This window comes from Nymphaea colorata, chromosome 4 (genome assembly GCF_008831285.2).
Source record: "Nymphaea colorata isolate Beijing-Zhang1983 chromosome 4, ASM883128v2, whole genome shotgun sequence".
Lineage (NCBI taxonomy): Eukaryota > Viridiplantae > Streptophyta > Magnoliopsida > Nymphaeales > Nymphaeaceae > Nymphaea > Nymphaea colorata.
Genome location: NC_045141.1, coordinates 27172488 through 27189913, shown reverse-complemented (window position 1 = coordinate 27189913; position 17426 = coordinate 27172488). Strand labels below are relative to the sequence as shown.

The following is a 17426-nucleotide window of genomic DNA, read 5'->3' as shown; positions in this document are numbered from 1 at the left end:
AAGCTAGGAATGTCCCCACCATGGTTACTAATAAATGAAAATGATAGAGGAAGCCGTACGCGAAGCTCAACAAAGCCGTGAATATTTTGGAGAATATTACATTAGCATATGTGATGGAATTGGGAGAACAAAAGAGAAAGGAAGGAAATTTTAGTGCATGCATGGAAGTGAGTTTCCTGGTAACTATGGTCCCCACTCTTGACAAGATCATCCGTTCATCCTGCGCACAAGATATAGCAATTATTGTATGATGATTCAAGACTGCGGCGACAAGTTAGGTGATGTTACATATAGGAAGTTAGAAAAGCTACGCATCATTCAATTTAATTATTGACTGGTTGCTTAAGGGGGATGGTTATACATGTGACCACGTTAGAAGATATGACTTGTCACCCCCCTCGATTATCATGGTCATGACCACCACCATCATCATCACAATCATAAAGAAACTCATCGTGGCATACGTTAATGCATTCGGGGTCTGCCAGACATGCCCTAGCATCATCATCAACCTGTAAGGAACAGTTGATGACCACCATCATGGTCATGCCATGACAGAGAATTATTTGTGGTTGAAGAGTCTGTAAGCGCGTACATGTTACATGGCCCCAGAAAAAAATGTAGCCTGATGAGTAGGCCGCCAGCAATCGAAAGAATGAGAGTAGGTGATGATGAAGATGGAAATGAGCACTGCCTTGAGGGATGAAAATTGATTTTCCTTCGAGAATAAGGAGTCTAGCTAGGTTGGTGCCCACGTGCCCGAAGGGTGGTGGAAAGCAAAAGTGGCCCATTTGTTGGGATCGGTTCACGGTTCAAATTTATCAGCCACTATGTGGCTAAGGCATTCGTATGCCACCGTCTCATCCAGTGAAGCTTGTCACAGACAAATAACCCCCATGTACCTAAACACGTGGATCCATTTAAGATGTTCGAGTTGAAAGAGGTCACGAATTAGAGATCCAAGTGCACCTCCCGTAATAATTTGACAGCAGCCACCTTAGCCCTAGCTTGTCAGATACAGATAAAATAACAGATAAAATAAAAGCAATGCCATCACGAGCTGCCAATGTCATGAAGAGGCCAACTCTACACATGCCCATGTCTCCAGGCACCGTATTATGGAGCCGGAGTTACGACAATAGAGATAGGTGTTACAAAATCTACAAAATCTCATGCACAAAGGGGGCGAAAATTTAGTATATTATTGAAATGAATTGTTTGATTTATCGTCACACACCACATACATGTTCTTTTTCTTCAAATCTGGAACAATAAGATTTTTCTTCTTTCTTTTGGGCAAGTGTGTTTATTTAATACAGAAATCACTATTTTCACGCGTTCTGATGAGTTTTGTTTTAGTGAAATTTTACCAAAAATTTTACCAGATGTCACCGCTCCAACTATAATGTTTAGAAGGCTTCAGCTAATAATCCATATCGAACTAGAAAGATTATAAGAGAGTGATTTATCACTACAAGTCCATAACAGTTAATCAGGTTTATCAGTTTATAAACCATAACAAATGCCCATAAAAGCTAAACCCAAGGATCAATGTACTAAATAAATGGTCCAAAGGATACCGTAATATACCATCCAGCTTTTGCTTCAATGTTGATGATCCAGACAAGTGAATCGTGCGTCATGTTATAGACCAGATATCATGCAAAAAGTATATAGTAAAAAGCATATAGCTTGGTCTAACATGGAGAAAAACTATAGATAAATGGTCCCAGCAGTGGCTCAAATTTCCTAGATAAGGACTTCCTATCATTGAGGAACTTCAGTAAATTAGTTTCTTGACGTTAGAATGTGACTATTACAATTCTTACCATCAATCATGCAGTTCATGATCATTCCCAGAATTGCCAGATCGATTACCATTTTCTTTATGAAACAATAGAAGCTCAAGCAAGCTGAGTCTGTCTCCTCATACTGCCAAGTGGCTTGCATATTTAGCTAATGTTTGTCGAGAGATTACAATAATTTACTAAAAGACAAATTATAGATGTTGCAACTTGAGAAGCGAGCATTATTAGAACATCATCCGACTGCCCACAGGTGTGGGTTAAGACTCAAGTCCTTTTTTATCATCCACAGCTAAAGTTAGTTGTTGTTTTCTGCTATTTGTTGTTTACAGTGACGTCACTTAATATGGTATGCCCTTGTCATACTTGCTGTTTATAGTGGTGACCGTAATCAACCTCCCTATGATGGTAGCATAAAAATAAAAGCATTAGAGGTATAGCGTCTTATCTCAAGTCCTCTGCCGAAGGCTGAATGTGACTTCTTCCCTCTTCCTCTCATCCCAACCATATCCAACAGTTGCAGAGATCCGATTCTCAAGTTTGCCCAGTTCCGCTGCCTCTCAGACCATATTTAATCATTCACAGTATTTAGAAGGATACCTGCTACTGCCAATAACAAACTAACTAAAATAAGCCAAAAGAATTTTGTAAGAAAACCATTGGAAGTTTGACACAACATCTAACCTTCCCAGCTAAATTGCTCAAATCTTGAGCCCAAAGTGCCCAAAATATTACTCCGACTACAATCAAATGATAGACTAATTGTTTGAATCAGGAAAATGGGGGGGAGAGAGAGAGAGAGAGAGAGAATTCTTAGAAAACATAAGATGCCAAAGCAATGGGATACTACAAATACTAGCAATAATAACTCTTAAATACGGAGAGATTAAGCTAGGGTACTACAGGAAAATTTGGAGAAGTAAACATCAGGTGCTGCATATGTCCATTGACATCTGGCACAAATGATCCACAAACGTTAAGAAGTAAGAACTGTGCTTCTGTGTTGATAACCACCCCAGGTATTGAACCGTAAACCTCTTTCAACTGGACGCCTTAAGCAAACCCACTTAGCTAGGTGTCTTTCTTCTAGGCACCTTTCCTTGTGTATGGTAGAAAAAGTAAAATAGATTTAATGCTTTTCATGTTCAAATGCCCTTGTAAAAATGAAAACAATGCCCATATCATTATTCACGTGAATTTGAGACTTATAACAACAAGAGGTCTTCTCTCGGAAAGAATTTGGCAGAAACATGTTCAACCAGTACTTACAAATACATCTAGACGATTCAGGTTAACAAAACACCTACTTTGATGAGTTCATGCTCATTAGACACACAGTTGGAGTTTTCAACTCCCAACAAGCACTTGAAACCATAGCCACAAATATTGTTCTAGGGTGTTTATCAACAAGGTTTTTCTCGGTATTTATCGGCAAAGTTGTTTTTTTGGGAAGATCTTGAAGTTTTAGAGAAAAAAATTTAAATGAAAATGTTAGGTAAAAATACAAGACATGAACAACTAATAAGTATTGTATTTCATTTAGGAGGTCATCTTAAATACCTAAAACAAGAGGAAATAAAACAATGAAACAAAGATTGAAAAAAATAAAAACAGAAAAGGAAATAAAAAATAAATTAAAAAACACGATAAAATCGCGTTAAAATCGTGATAAATTCATTGTTTACGTTTTTCAATATATCATGATATTTTCCCGTTTTTATCGTTTTCCTTGTTTTTTCGTTGATCATGATATTTTCAAAAATATCGCCATATTTGTTGAAACATGGATAAACTCGCACACTGAGGGCTGGGTTTTGCTGACAGAGCAGAACCTATTATGACTGCATATATGACACACAAGGTCCTGTAGGTACCTCAGTGTAGCCTACGAGATTTCATATCACTGTGCGATCAAGACGCCCTAGCTAGGATCTGCAAATTCTTAACAACATGAGCACACAGGGGTTCTGTTGTACCTAGAATCAACTAGATAGGATCCAGAGTCTGGTTTTCTCTATATCGAACCATCACATTTCAATTCAGAGCCATGCTATGTTTCACCAATGTGCTAACAATGGATTTGATAAAGTACGATTGGTAACATCATTTTTACATGAATAAATTACTTAGATCAAATTTTATCTCCAGATATAAATTGAACTTGAAATAGTCTGATCAGTTGAAGTGAAGTCCAACTTAGAAATTTAATCCAATCCAGATGCCCATCTGGATCCCAATTGATGGAAAAATCAGACAATAACATGAAAGGAATGAGAAGGGTGTAAGTTGAATACCCTGGATTGGTGTCGAACCCAAGAAACTTTCAAATGATTGCCATTTAGCTGGGATGCATGAGAATGTGTACTCTATGCACCACAATATTTTGTACAACAGCAATGTGTGCACATAACTAAAGCTCTAAAAAGAAAAAAAAATAAAAAAAATACCAAAAAAGCAAGAAATGGGCTATGGTGAGCCCTAAGAACTGGAGGATAAGGTTAATAAGGATAACAGAGTTTTCCACTTCTAATCATGCCGATGCTAGTGTAAGGCCAGACGTGGCTATTCAACGGCAAAAGAAAAAGGAGTTATATTTGTAGGGCGTGGTTTTAGTAGAACAGAAGAGGTGCTCAAGGTGGCAGGTTTTGTGGTAGAGTACGTAACCACAAATCGAGTGTCTTCGCCTCAAACAGTAGTTTTTTTCCTTCATATGCTTCTCCAGTTTTTCAACCTAATATTCAAAGAGCTACGACTCGCAAAGAATCAAATATATTATAGAACAGGCAAGCAATGCAGCTAGACCAGACCATAACAGAAGAAATTATTTCAATATAAGGATGGAAATAAAGTTTTTTTCCTAGGAGGGTCATAACCCCTAACAGCGCCGGGCGGCCCCTTTCTACAGTCCCTAAGTATAAAAATGCTCTACTCTCATCAGTTGAGAGCAATGTTGTCACTGGCGTATAGTAACACGTATAGGTCAGCCGGACCAATACGCCTTATGGTAACATAGGTCAAATGTATCATAACATGTTGTAAAATTATTTTTAAAATTTAAAAAAACTAAAAACAGAAATAATAGAGAAAAATTCAGAAATAATCGTGAAAAAAATCAGAAAAAAATCAAGAAAATTGTATTTCATACGAAAACTCATCACACATAAAGAAAGCTCATGATTCATCATTCATAAGCTATAATATATCAGTAACACATTCATAATTGAGAACTCAGAGATTCATAATAACATAATAAGCATCCATCACAAGTTTCAAGTATTTTAGACAATGTTGTAAAAGCCGTATCATGTCGCATATCAGTCGGGCCAACCTATTCACGTATTGTAACATATCATAAGCATATTGCAAATTTATTTATTTTTAATTCAGTAAAAGAACTGAAAATAGAAAAAATCAAGAATTTTTTTTTATATATAAAACAACTCATCACAGTACCACACACGTAAATAAACATTCATAATTCGTCATTCACGTACATAATAATGATATCAATATGAAAAGCATTATAAAGTTTAAACTTTAAAGTCTTAAAAGACTTTTACATTTCACATCACGTCATCAAAGATTTAACACTTGCAATCTATCTATTCATCACCTTCATCTTCATTAGAATCTGTCTATTCATCTTTTTCATCTTCACTATAATCTTCATCCTCAATGCAGTGATTTCTCATTTCTCCTTTCAATTGTTGATTTCTTGGCAATTTCTCTCCAAATTGGCAAAAGCTCCTCCTCCCACAGCTCTTAAGAATGCTGAAAATGAAAGGGATGAGGAGGTTTTAAACATAAAACATTTGAAAAGGGTGTCGGGAACTTTTAAAGGAAAAAGACAGAACCGTATCACCATATCTTCCGATACATACGATATCGGCACGATACGCAAGCAGTTTGCATATCGTGCCCATATCATATCATTTTTCTCGTATGATGCGATACATATTGTATGAGACGAATAACACTAGTTTCAGAGTCTTATACTACATCACAAGTTTATAACATATAAAATATAATAAACATCACATATGACTATTACCAATCAACGATAATCATCATCTTCATTTGCATTCTCTTCAGAAATCCTTTCAATGCCTGCCAATATAATGTCCTCACCCACATTCCACGGTTCTCCATCAGCAAACTATGCTACTCCTTCAATGTTTAGAAAATCAACATCATCACCGTCAAGTATGATAGGTGTTTCTTCTTCAACCCAATAATCTAGTACATCTACATTGTCTAGATTGATGGGATCATATTGAGTATGATGTTTCGTCATAAATGTTCCTTTTAATTGCCTAAAGTTTAACAAGAGAAAAAATTAACAATTTTTTCAAATATATATTATAACTTGCAATTGTGCGTAACAATGCATTTAATTTACTTTGTCTCAACTTCATATTATTTCGAACAAATACAATGTCATTCAGCCTTTCATGTTTCAACCTATTTCTTTTCTTGTTGTGGATGTGTTGAATACACTTCAATTTTTTTCACATCCTATTTGCTTTCACAGTATTACTCATTTTCATCCACTGATGTTTGACATATGCCGGCAATGGGTTCTCTACGGAACCAATGCATTGAGCGACATTGTGGCGTACCTCAGCTATATGGTGTTTAAAGTGAGAGATCTCTCCTAATATTATCTGCTTACAAAACACTTAACCCTTGCTTACAAAACACTTAACCCTTAACTGATCATTTAGATTCACCCTTGCACACCATTGCCATGCAGGATCTGTCATATCTTCACAAAACAAACAAAAAGCTAAAAACATATGTTTGATTGTGGAAAACAACAGAAATCAATGATGAAAATGAGAAATCTTATACCTCTTTTGTGCTAGAAGCCTAAAAAAGCCTTCTTTCTTCAAGCAAGATTCATGCTCTCACCCATTTCCGTGAGCAAACCTTCTCTTCCACCAATTAGCTCTCCACCAAATCAATGATTTCTCATTTAAATAGGCAGTTTTTTTTTTTGAAAACTGACAAAATATCTCCCTCCCACATCTCTTAGAGAAATTTAGGAAGAGGGAGGGAGAGTTTCAGTTTTCGAACACAAAAAAGTGGGCTTGTGCCACTTTTTTAATTTTTACCCACATTGTACGATACAGGGAGTATTGTACGTATGACCCCCTATTGTATGTGTTGTATGATACAGCTTCTTACAATGATACAGTATGATATGCATGATGCTCCCCCCCAATATATGAGCGTACCATGTATCGAAGCCATAACATACAGGTTTTTCAAACATATACATTTTGTCATATGATACGGATAACATTGGTTGAGAGGTAAGAACATATTGCGATAAAGAGTTAAAGCAATCAAAAGATACAAAGAACTGTGTCACGGCAGATGGATGGACTAACATAAGGACAAAACGTTGACCAATGTTCTTGTATATGTATTATCCTAAATATATTATGGTTTCAAAATATATTGATCTGTTAGATACTCCAAAGCATAGTCAAAAATATCATTCTCAGCTTTCATTGACGAGGTTTTTCTTTAGTATTTTCCAGTGTTGTACGTATCGTACGATACGGGGCCGTATCTTATGATACGTACGTATCATATCGTTTTAAATTTACGATATGATACACCACCTGTATCGCAAATAGGGGGTGTATCGTATGTGTCTCACATGTATCGTGCAATACACAGCCTGTATCGTACGATACAGGGCGATACACTCTCGCATGTATCGTGCGATACACAACCTGTATCGTAAGATACATGGCGATACACCCCGTATCGCACGATACATGTCTATTTTGAAAAATATGGGGTTAAAACCACCCTTTTTCAAACTAATTTTTGAAACTTGCCTCACTCTTCATTTCTAAACATATCTAATAGTTGAAGAAGGGGGAGATTGTGGCAATTTGCAAAAAGAATAATCAGTTTCACCATGAAATCATCAATTTGAGGGCAGTTTGTGCATGGATGATTGATTCTTGTTTAGATAGAGAGGGTTTATATCTTCTACGAAAGATGAAAATGAGAATGAGATGATAAAGATCATGAGTGAAGTTGTTTTCATTTGTTATTTGCATTAACATAAAAATTATGTCTTGTGATGTGATGTATAGTGCACGTAAAACTTGGTTTTTGATGTGTTATGGATCTTATGACTTATGAGTTATTATGTAGATCATCTTATAAATTATGTTTCTTGATGTCTTAGTTCATGTTGTGTTGCTATATGATATTATGACCACTTATTAATGTTTGTGAAGTAACTTCATACCTATAATAAGCCTGCCATTGTGTATAACATGTTTTTCATTAAAAAAACATAGTTTTTTATTTTTCTTGATTTATTTTATTTTTCTCTATTTTTTACTTTTTTTATTAAAAAATAAATTTAAAATACACATACGATACTTTACGATACAGTGTATCTATTAGCCTGACCGATACAGCTTACTATACGCTTTTTACAACATTGGTATTTTTGGCAAATTTGTTTTCCTACTGGCATGGGGAACATTCGGTAAGATCGACGTCCTCATCAACAATGCTTTGGCATGTGGCTGACTCCTGCTCACGTGTGACCAGCTCATGCTTCAGCATGCCAAGTGGAGAAAGCGGGCTACTAGTTGCAGCTTGGGCTTGAGGTGGCTTGCACTTTCACTAACATCATCCTTGTCATCAAGGAATGTGTAGAGTTTATTTGATAGGGAGGAACGATGAAGAAAATTTTGGCAAATTTTAAAACATATAAAAATTTTAAAAATTATATAAAAAGAAATTATGGGCAAACTAATAAGAAATAAAAAATAGCCAACCTGACAACAAAATGCCTTAATGATGATAAATCATTTGGTTTGTTTAAATTGAACCCATGATGATATTACTGTGAAAAAAAATGTGAAAATGCAAAAAAAAAAAGCAGAAACGTTTTTCAAAAAAATGCAATTTTTTTCATGCTTTGGTTTTTCTCATTTTTACAGTTAATATTGCAATATTTTGAAACTATCACAATATTTGTGACTAAGATTGTTGACATTTTATTTTGCGCTTTCGGTGTTGTAAAAGATTTTGGATACTGTGCAATTTCTCAAAGACAATGCAGCAAATTATAGAACTGCAATAGATTGTAGGTTTCAAAGTATGAGTCATCCTTTTGAATTCCATTACATTGCATCAATCTTATACTTGAGGATTTTAGTGAGGCAGATGAGATTAAATGAACAGTTAAATAATGCCAACAGATTATAGAATACATTCATAATTATGTTTATGTATTGAGTTTGATGAGAACATATACACATGGAAGCGAACTTATCTGGCTTGCACAAGCTAGATTTACTATAGATGTTTTCACAATGCAGAGTATAGTGAAATAGAAAAAATGCTATGAGGCAGATGCTCTGGGGTGATGAACAGGTTATGTTTCCATCTGCTAATAAGAGAAAGTCAAGTAAAATTGTGGTATTGTTTCAAAAGAATCTTGAGTATATGTTAGATTATTAAAAAATCAAGTTACCTTTGATGAAAGTCCTAAGGTTGGTTGATAATGAAGATAGGTCTGCCATGAGATAACTCTATAAAGCTATAAACAAAGCAAAAAAGTGTACCACAGAGAACCTCAGGGGAAAAAAAGGTTATATATGCCTATATTAGAATATTATAAATGATAGATGAACTTTTCAAGTTCATTATGCCCTTTATGCAGCAACATGTTACTTAAATCCCACATTGAGATATTAACACTTAAAGATGAATAGAGAAGTTAACAAGGGTTTGCTGGATTACACAGAGGCATTACTCCTGATATACAAGATGTTGTTCACCAGGACATTGAAACATATGACACTTAAAAGATGAATAGAGAAGTTGACAAGGGTTTGTTGCATTACACTGAGGCATTAATCCCCGATAAACAAGATGTCATTCACCAGGAAAATGAAATGTACAAGAATTGTCAAAGTGTCGTAGAAGAAATGCAGCCATTTGGAACAGAACAACAACGTGTCCAGGTATTGCACTCAAAAAAGTTTAATTTATCTTTCATAATTGTAATTTAGTAATTCTACTTGTTGTTTCTCTTCTCTTTCTCATAATATTCCATGTATACTCAGATATCCGGTAGAATAGGTTTGAGAGCAACTATCTAAACCTTAAAAATTTTGCAATTAATTTCCAGTTAGACTTGCACTGCAAATGAATATGAAAGAAATTTAAATCCACAATAAGAAGACAAATAAAATGGAAAAAATTAACGTTGAATGACCTTACTCATGTTTGATGTAATATCCGACTTAGACAAACGTAACAAATGAGAATATCAAATCTACGGCGTTTTCCTTAGGGAATGCAGTAACAGATGAAAATCAGTCTGTTTCATATGTTTAAGAACGGAATGAGACGGAGAGAATAAAACAAAAAAAGCAGACGCTAGGGTTACCTAAAGGCGTCATCAGCCGTCCTTCGCTATCTCCGTTATGAGCTCTCGGTGGTGCCTCTCTCCACCGCCACAGCAATCGGATGAACCAGAAGACACCAAATTTCTTCTGGACGAAAGATCGAAAACCCCTGGATCTACTCCCTTTCTCTCTCTCTCGTCCTTTGGGGGAGGGCGGGAAAAAGGATCGACCGCCTCGAAAAGCGTTTGGGCGGCAAAGAAACCGCTTATCATTCTTTGTCTGCCCCTTTCCTTTGCTCATAAATCCACATATACCCACCGATGTGAGTACTTCACGTCTAACGACTTGTATTTTAAAAAATTACAAAAAACTGACTACTTGCTAAAATTTGCTCAGAAACACGAGTTCCGTCGATCCCGCTGAGCAAGCATAATGCCGACTGGGTGGATTAGTCGGTAAAATTTATATGGCCTGATTTCTTCATCTAAAAGCCCTCGCAACCTATTTTATCAAACATAAAACAATAATATCAAGTCAGCTCGAGACCGTCAAAACTTTACCTTTTTATAAAATAGTCAAGCTCAAGTTCGAATGTATGTTTAACTTGTTAATGAGTTGAAATTGTGTTGTATAAGAACTTGTGTTGTATAAAATAGTCAAGCAGAAATTTGTAAAACAATTAGCTTTCTCAAAGAGAAATATTGGTATATATTTGTAGAAAATATCTTTTGCTTTAGATAGAAAATTTTGGAAAAAACCATAAATCAATTTTGAAGTCGTCGTCTTTGCAATTTAATATTTTTCTTCTATTTAGTATTTTGAGTCCCGTAAGAAAAAATGTAACTCGTGAAAGACTGTGCACTTTTTTTTGTTTTTAATTAAGAATTAGAAAACACGTGCAAGAGTCACTCGGTTAAGTTGTTTACACAAACTAATAAAAACTGAGCGCCTCCTTTTAATTTCTCTAGTTCTTTACATTCGTTTGAACGGTTATTGAAAATAAAAAGTTCATCTTCAGGCTTCAAATAGATATCACGAGGTCCAAAAGAATCGGTTCGCCTGAACGATGCTATACTTTCAACATAACGGCGACGCCATCGTTGCTCTCACCATCTCTCCCCACATCTCTCTCTCTCTCTCCCACCCTCTCCCTGAAACCTAGAGAAACTTTTAGCCTAGATCTTCAGATTCAGTGGAATTACAAATCAGGTTCGATCGTCGAAATCTTCCGATATGGCATCGTCATCCACCGGTGCATCTTCCACACCATCTGATCCCTCTCATTTCGCGTACTCCACCGCTCCTTACACTGACCCTGCTGCGGGAGCGGCGCCCGCCCCCTGTTTCCCCGTGCCCTTCCATCTCCAGAAGCCCGAGGCGTCTGCCCAGCACCCGGCGGAGTATCTCTACCAGAAGCCCTATTCGGTGCCCCAATTCTCTCAACCAGCGAAAGGCCCGCAGCACTTGTATCCCTCTGTTTACGTTCCCCCCGCTCCTGCGCCGACTCCTTTGCCGGCAGCAGCAGGCGTTTATTCACTCCCTCAGTATCAGCAGGTATCTGAAGAATCTTGTGTTGGTTTAACCCTTTTATGTGGACTTTATGTGTATTTGAAATTTGTTCGCTGTTTGCGGTTTTTTGTTGCAAAAGGCCCAGCAGTTGTTTCAGAGGGACGCCCAGACGATTACTCCGGAAGCGCTTGAGAGCGTGAAGGCAGCGTTAGCGAGCAGCGAGGTAGAGAACAAGGCGGAGACGAAGAAGAAGGCGGTCCCTCGGAAGGCTGCTGGACAGTCGTGGGAGGATGCCACCCTTACCGATTGGCCGGAAAGTAAGAATCTCCTTGTCCATTTTCCCTGTGGTTTTCTGTTCAGTGGTTTTGTTCATTGCATTTATTCTCGCATTTTTTCTCGTAATTAAGATCAAGAGAAACTTCAAGGCTGCTTAGAGTTGGGTCCGGTTTTTTCCTTTTGGTGTCCCGGCGGACTGAGATGTTGTGGTTCCAATCATTAGGAAGGCAGTAGAAAGAAAGAAAGAAAAGAAATGGTAGTTGGAATAAGCAGAAGCAGTGCAGGGCCTGACAGGTGATTTTATATTATACAGAAGATTGATTTTTAAATGGTTATGAAAAGTTCATATATCGCAACTTGGTTCTTGTTCTTGTTAGTCTGTTGACAAAGTATCAGGGGATATAAAACTATCAAGGTCATCCCGAGCATAGGACAAGAAATCTAATAGTAGAAATCGTCACCGGGTTTGTTCGGTTGCAAATTGTGCACGGCAGTGGATGGAAGACTCTGGTTTGCGGGGGTAGACTTGTTCACAGTAGTTGCCAAAAATGGGTGCATGTAATCGTGTGCAGCGACTTAAGAGCTTCAGTCGCTTCTTTATTTGACGTGGTTTCGAGAAAATGGTTTTGTAATAAAAGTTATGTTTTTGAACGACTTTATCCGAGTTTATATAAGCTGAAATATATGTCTTTTCAAAGCGTACTATGAATTAGAAATACTTACGTGTTCGTTCTCGTATTTATTTTTCTCTGCAAACTGCAACTCATAGGTCTTAAAGAACTGTAGAATGATATTGGTGTTTGAAGCAAGGATGATTAAAAGAAAAAGTTTTTGTGCAGGATGATTAAAAGAAAAAGTTTTTGTGCTCATTTATAATGTAACGGACAGGATTTGTCCTATAGATGGTTTTGAGTTTTTATGCAATTGGGAGAAGTTTTTAAATATTTGACATCTCTATACGGTTTCTATAATGAGTTTCATGCCAATTCTAGTAGAGGTACCTGTGGGAACCTATACGTTTGAATATGAGGAAAACCGCCATTGACTAAACCGGACTCAGTATACTCAAAAAAGTTTTTATTTTGCGGTTAAACACTGAAATTAAAAAAGCTAGTAGTAGTGATCCTGGATGTATCCCTGCATAAGGGAAGGTATGTTGGTACTAGGTAAAGAAATCTCCTTAGGAATGTAATCCTTTTGAATTTTGATAAGCTCTTTAGAATAGCTTGGGATTTGGGAATACTATGCATTTTGTTAAATAGATAGTTTTCTCTATCCTTCATCTTTTCCTGCATAGGAAGATCTTTAATTTTTCTCTTAAAAAAAGTGAAAGTACGTTTAATAGTTTAAGCAGATGGGAAATCATTTAAGAAAATGGCTGGGCATATACGAACTGGATTCGGCATGCTCGTAGGCATTAATACACTGCAAAATTCCTGGGTGCAATACAATCTGCTGTCTTAACACATTGGTGTGAATGTGGTTATTTATGTTCAGTTCACGTAATGCTTACATAGTTAACTTCAAAATGTTGTGTTCTTCACGTATGTGTGCTCATTGATATGTTATTTTATCTTCTGGTTAGAACCATATCTTTATACTTCTACATTAGTTTGAGCTTTAGTTGCCATTTGTTGCACCACGTTTATAAACTTTTTCATTTGTTGCAGATGACTTTCGGTTATTTTGTGGAGATCTTGGAAACGAAGTCAATGATGAAGTTCTTTCAAAAGCATTTTCAAGATTTCCCTCATTTAACATGGCAAGGGTAAGCTTGTTAGCTCAAGATGCTCTTTCTTTGATGTGATTTAGCTGTATTTTTCTTCTTGTTTCCAAATATAATTGTTACCATCAACTTGTGCCATGTTAGAAGTTTTATGGCTCCCATTACCTACTAGATGCACGTGGGATTTGGACTTACCCTTAGTGAGGAAGAAACAAAATGTTTCTCCATTTGTGGAGTCTACCTTGAGCCAGGTATGGTTTATAGTCTTTATACTGAATGGGCAGGGTACCAGGAGGACTTGAGCAGCAGAAAATCATGATGATCCTTGTCGTTCTCATGATGTCTCATTTTACTAATATATAATGATCTATAGTTCTACTTTGAAGGAAGAAATTGTTATCTCCCTTGTGACAAGTGATGACTTGTTTTAGTCATTATCCATGTACATATATAACCTTGAGATTTTAAAAGCCTGCTGTAGCCTCCAGAAATAGTTGCGACATGTCACTCCAGGAAGTAGTTTTGTCAAGCTTTTATTTTGCCTCTTTTAATTGGTTGCATCCAAGCCAAAGGGCTTGCTACAGTCTTCCAATTTGAGCTTTATAATCTAAGATGACAAGGCGTACAAGCAATATTCAAGTGGTTATTATAAGATATGATATAATTTTGATTCTTCTTTTCCAGATTCCTTCCCCTATTTCTATCTTGATAATGTATAATCTTGTTTAACCTATTCTTGAACATGGTATTAAACTGCACAAGGATTTACTATTATCTTTTGTTCAGACAGCGAGAATGATGTCATATGGCCTTAATGGCAATGATACTGAACATGGCAGCATCCTTTTGAATACTTCTGTAATCAATTTGCTTATCCTCCTGTTTGGATAATTTTGACTGTGGTGGATGTTCCTCCAAACCCTGATGATAGCTTATCATAGTGGAGGTATATGGAAGCTATCATCGTGGGGACATGGAAGCTAGTGCCTCCCCTTTTATTTGTCTCTGTGTCTCATGAAGATTGGATTATCTATCATATAACCAAGTGAACCGTCTCTAAATTTTAGCACTTGAAGAATAATTTGTAGAAAAGCTGTGGTCAGTATCATGAGAGTTTTCCATTATCACTGATGGTATAGATCACGAAGGCTGCAGTTGTTTATATATTTGTTTAAATCTTTGTTGGCGACCATGGGTGGTGTTTATTTTAAGAACTTGTGGACAACCCAAAGTTGTTTGTATGTTACAGACTTACAGTACTTTTCACACTCTGTACAAGTGTCTTCCCGTTGTGATTATATTGTGGAAGTAAGTGGTCTGATGAAGAAGTGGAAGATTCTGTAAATTTCATTTTAGCTTCGAAGTGAATGACTGAGGGAAAAACAAAAAACGGAAAAAACCAAATGATGGGAAGTAGAATGAGCACATATTTTGTTTCTGCAAGCTAGTTTGTTGGTGAACAGTATCCTTTAATGAGTTTCTTTTAATTATTCATGTTACTTTCCGGCTTTTATTTGTATCTGAATAATCTCGACTTTAACAAGCAGGCAATAGATTGAACATACTTGAGACTTCCTGTCACAAGTACTTTTGCTTGGGAACTGTTTTAAAGCCTCTTAAATCGTTCTACCTTGAAACATGTGCAGGTAGTAAGAGATAAAAGGACTGGAAAAACTCGAGGTTATGGATTTGTTAGTTTTTCTAATCCTTCTGATCTTGCTCAAGCTATAAAAGAATTGAATGGTATCTCTCTCTCTCTTTCTTTCTCTCTGCATTTCTATATGCATACATACTTGTGCATGTGTGTAGAACTTGATGCTCTCAGTTGTGTGGACATAATTTTTCAATATGCCAGGATATTTTCATTGTCTACAAGATTCATTTCTTAGATGGTGAAAATTCTTTGTGATATATTTCAAAAATATGGGCATGGTTAGTTAGGTAAATAACAATATTTGTATTGTGAGGCTCGCATTCAGGAAGGGGTTATTGTAACACATATTATTGCAGGTAAATATGTGGGAAACCGACCAATCAAACTTCGGAAGAGTAATTGGAAAGAGAGGACTGACCAGGAAGCGTTAGAAAGGCAAAAGGTGCTCTCTCTGTCTCTCTCTCTCTCTCTCTCTCTCTCTCTCTCTATATATATATATATATATATAATATATATAATATATATAAGCTGCTGCTTGCTTGTTTAAGACTGCTTCTTGATGTTTCTGCCTCCAGCACCATTCTCAAAAAAAACCAAAATTGCTAAAGAAAGGCATTCTTCATAAGTGAAGCCTGTGGGTGGGCCATGTTAATGAGAACGGTCAACCATATTGGAGCATGGGTAGAGGGCAGAAGATGGCAGGTGCACAAGACATAACAAAGCTGCAATCGAAGACGGACATTGAAAACAATAGACTGAAGGTGCCTTGCTGCAACTAATTAAATGAATGAACTTGTTATTGTTAAGTCCTGGAAATCCTGGAAATAGGTTTACAGCATATTTGGGCGCAAGTTATGTGAACAATGTATACTTGTTCTGTTATTCCCCATTGAACTCTTTATCTACGAGATTTCTTTCAATTGCTTTCCCATCATATTTGGCATAACTGCTTCCTAGAATGCATGTGATGGAACAATGGGGCCTATGGCGTGCTTCCTTGGCCTTGAATATGAATCAGATTCTTAGAATTGTGTAAGTGTAATTCATAATAGTTAACTTCAGCTTTTCTTTTTGTTCGCCAACATATTTTACATCTGTCAATGATATTGTGATTCTAAATCTCATGGTTGTTCGTGTGGAAACACTGGAGACTATATTTACATGAATTGAATTCCGATTAACCTATACACAGGAATTCACTCACACAATTGCAAACTGTTGTGAGATGTTAAAACAGGTAAATCGTTACTAGGAGCCTGTTGGTTGCTTGCACTTATCGAAATAACCCATATTTGCAGACGTGTGAAAATAACTGGCTGGTTAGTCATATCGCTGGAAGAGAGCAATGGTGGATCCCCATGTGAGCTGGTGTTGGCATTTGCCCCCATCAAATTCTTGATTTTACATAATTATGTCCTCAGCCATTTGCTTTTTTGTATATATTGGTGCTCCTAATAATCTGACATTGTTTGAATTAGTTGCCCTTCAACCCAGAATGTCTGGCTCGGCCACTGGAAGAGAGTGCAAAAATAATAATTATTTGGTCGTGTTGCAGGGAGCAGTATGTAGCTTGTATTTACTAAGGTGACGAGGAAAATAAAGGTATTTCGTTTTACTGTGATCTTTCAATATCAGGTATATGGCTCGTTCCTCTCGTGGCGTCCTTACTCGTTTCCTCGAAGGGAATCTCCAGCGCCTGTACTGACACCCGTGCACCAATTTGGCAGGTAGCTTGACTTAGATTAACACCTTGACTGAGCTGTGTGTTGGTACGCACGTCGCAGAATCAATAGATAGCTGGACTATATATATGCTGATTTTATTGTTCTATTATTTTTGCTAATGGGCCGTCATAATGTTTATCGAGTATTATTTTAGCAAGTTTGGATTTGACAATTTAAGTAATTATTGCAACTGATTGATTGAATTAGAATTTCAACAAACTAATCAGCCACGGATGTAAAAAGGCTGAAGAAAAGGCGACTCTGCGGACCATGCCTAAAAACTTGGTTAGAAAGAAACCTGGAGGCAGAACTCGAAAACGTTCCGGTAAGACGGGC

The 17426-nt window shown here is 36.7% G+C and overlaps 1 protein-coding gene and 1 long non-coding RNA gene across 3 annotated transcripts; one reads left to right on the top strand and one right to left on the bottom strand.

Moving 5' to 3' along the window:
• Positions 1-1958: 1958 nt before the first annotated feature.
• On the bottom strand, positions 1959-10466 carry LOC126410029 (uncharacterized). Of its 2 annotated transcripts, XR_007573265.1 has the most exons (3): positions 10243-10466; positions 5419-5576; positions 1959-2405 (listed from the first exon to the last, which is right to left on the bottom strand). It is a non-coding gene; the product is annotated as an uncharacterized LOC126410029 (long non-coding RNA). The 2 variants fall into 2 exon arrangements; XR_007573264.1 differs by lacking the exon at positions 1959-2405 and having other exon boundaries at positions 5208-5576.
• A 774-nt stretch (positions 10467-11240) lies between these two features.
• Positions 11241-16448, top strand: LOC116253592 (uncharacterized). The gene is made up of 6 exons (XM_031628497.2): positions 11241-11755; positions 11850-12027; positions 13657-13754; positions 15359-15455; positions 15723-15808; positions 15942-16448. The coding sequence occupies exons 1-6, from the start codon at positions 11435-11437 to the stop codon at positions 15993-15995; spliced, it is 834 nt and encodes a 277-aa protein (XP_031484357.1). The 5' UTR covers positions 11241-11434; the 3' UTR covers positions 15996-16448.
• Positions 16449-17426: the final 978 nt, after the last annotated feature.

Bases quoted from the DNA above. Each gene is read 5' to 3' on its own strand.
- LOC116253592 (XM_031628497.2), top strand. From the start codon at position 11,435: ATGGCATCGTCATCCACCGGTGCATCTTCCACACCATCTGATCCCTCT. The intron at 11,756-11,849 runs GTATCTGAAGAA...TTGTTGCAAAAG, and splicing joins CACTCCCTCAGTATCAGCAG to GCCCAGCAGTTGTTTCAGAG. The intron at 15,456-15,722 runs GTATCTCTCTCT...ATATTATTGCAG, and splicing joins AGCTATAAAAGAATTGAATG to GTAAATATGTGGGAAACCGA.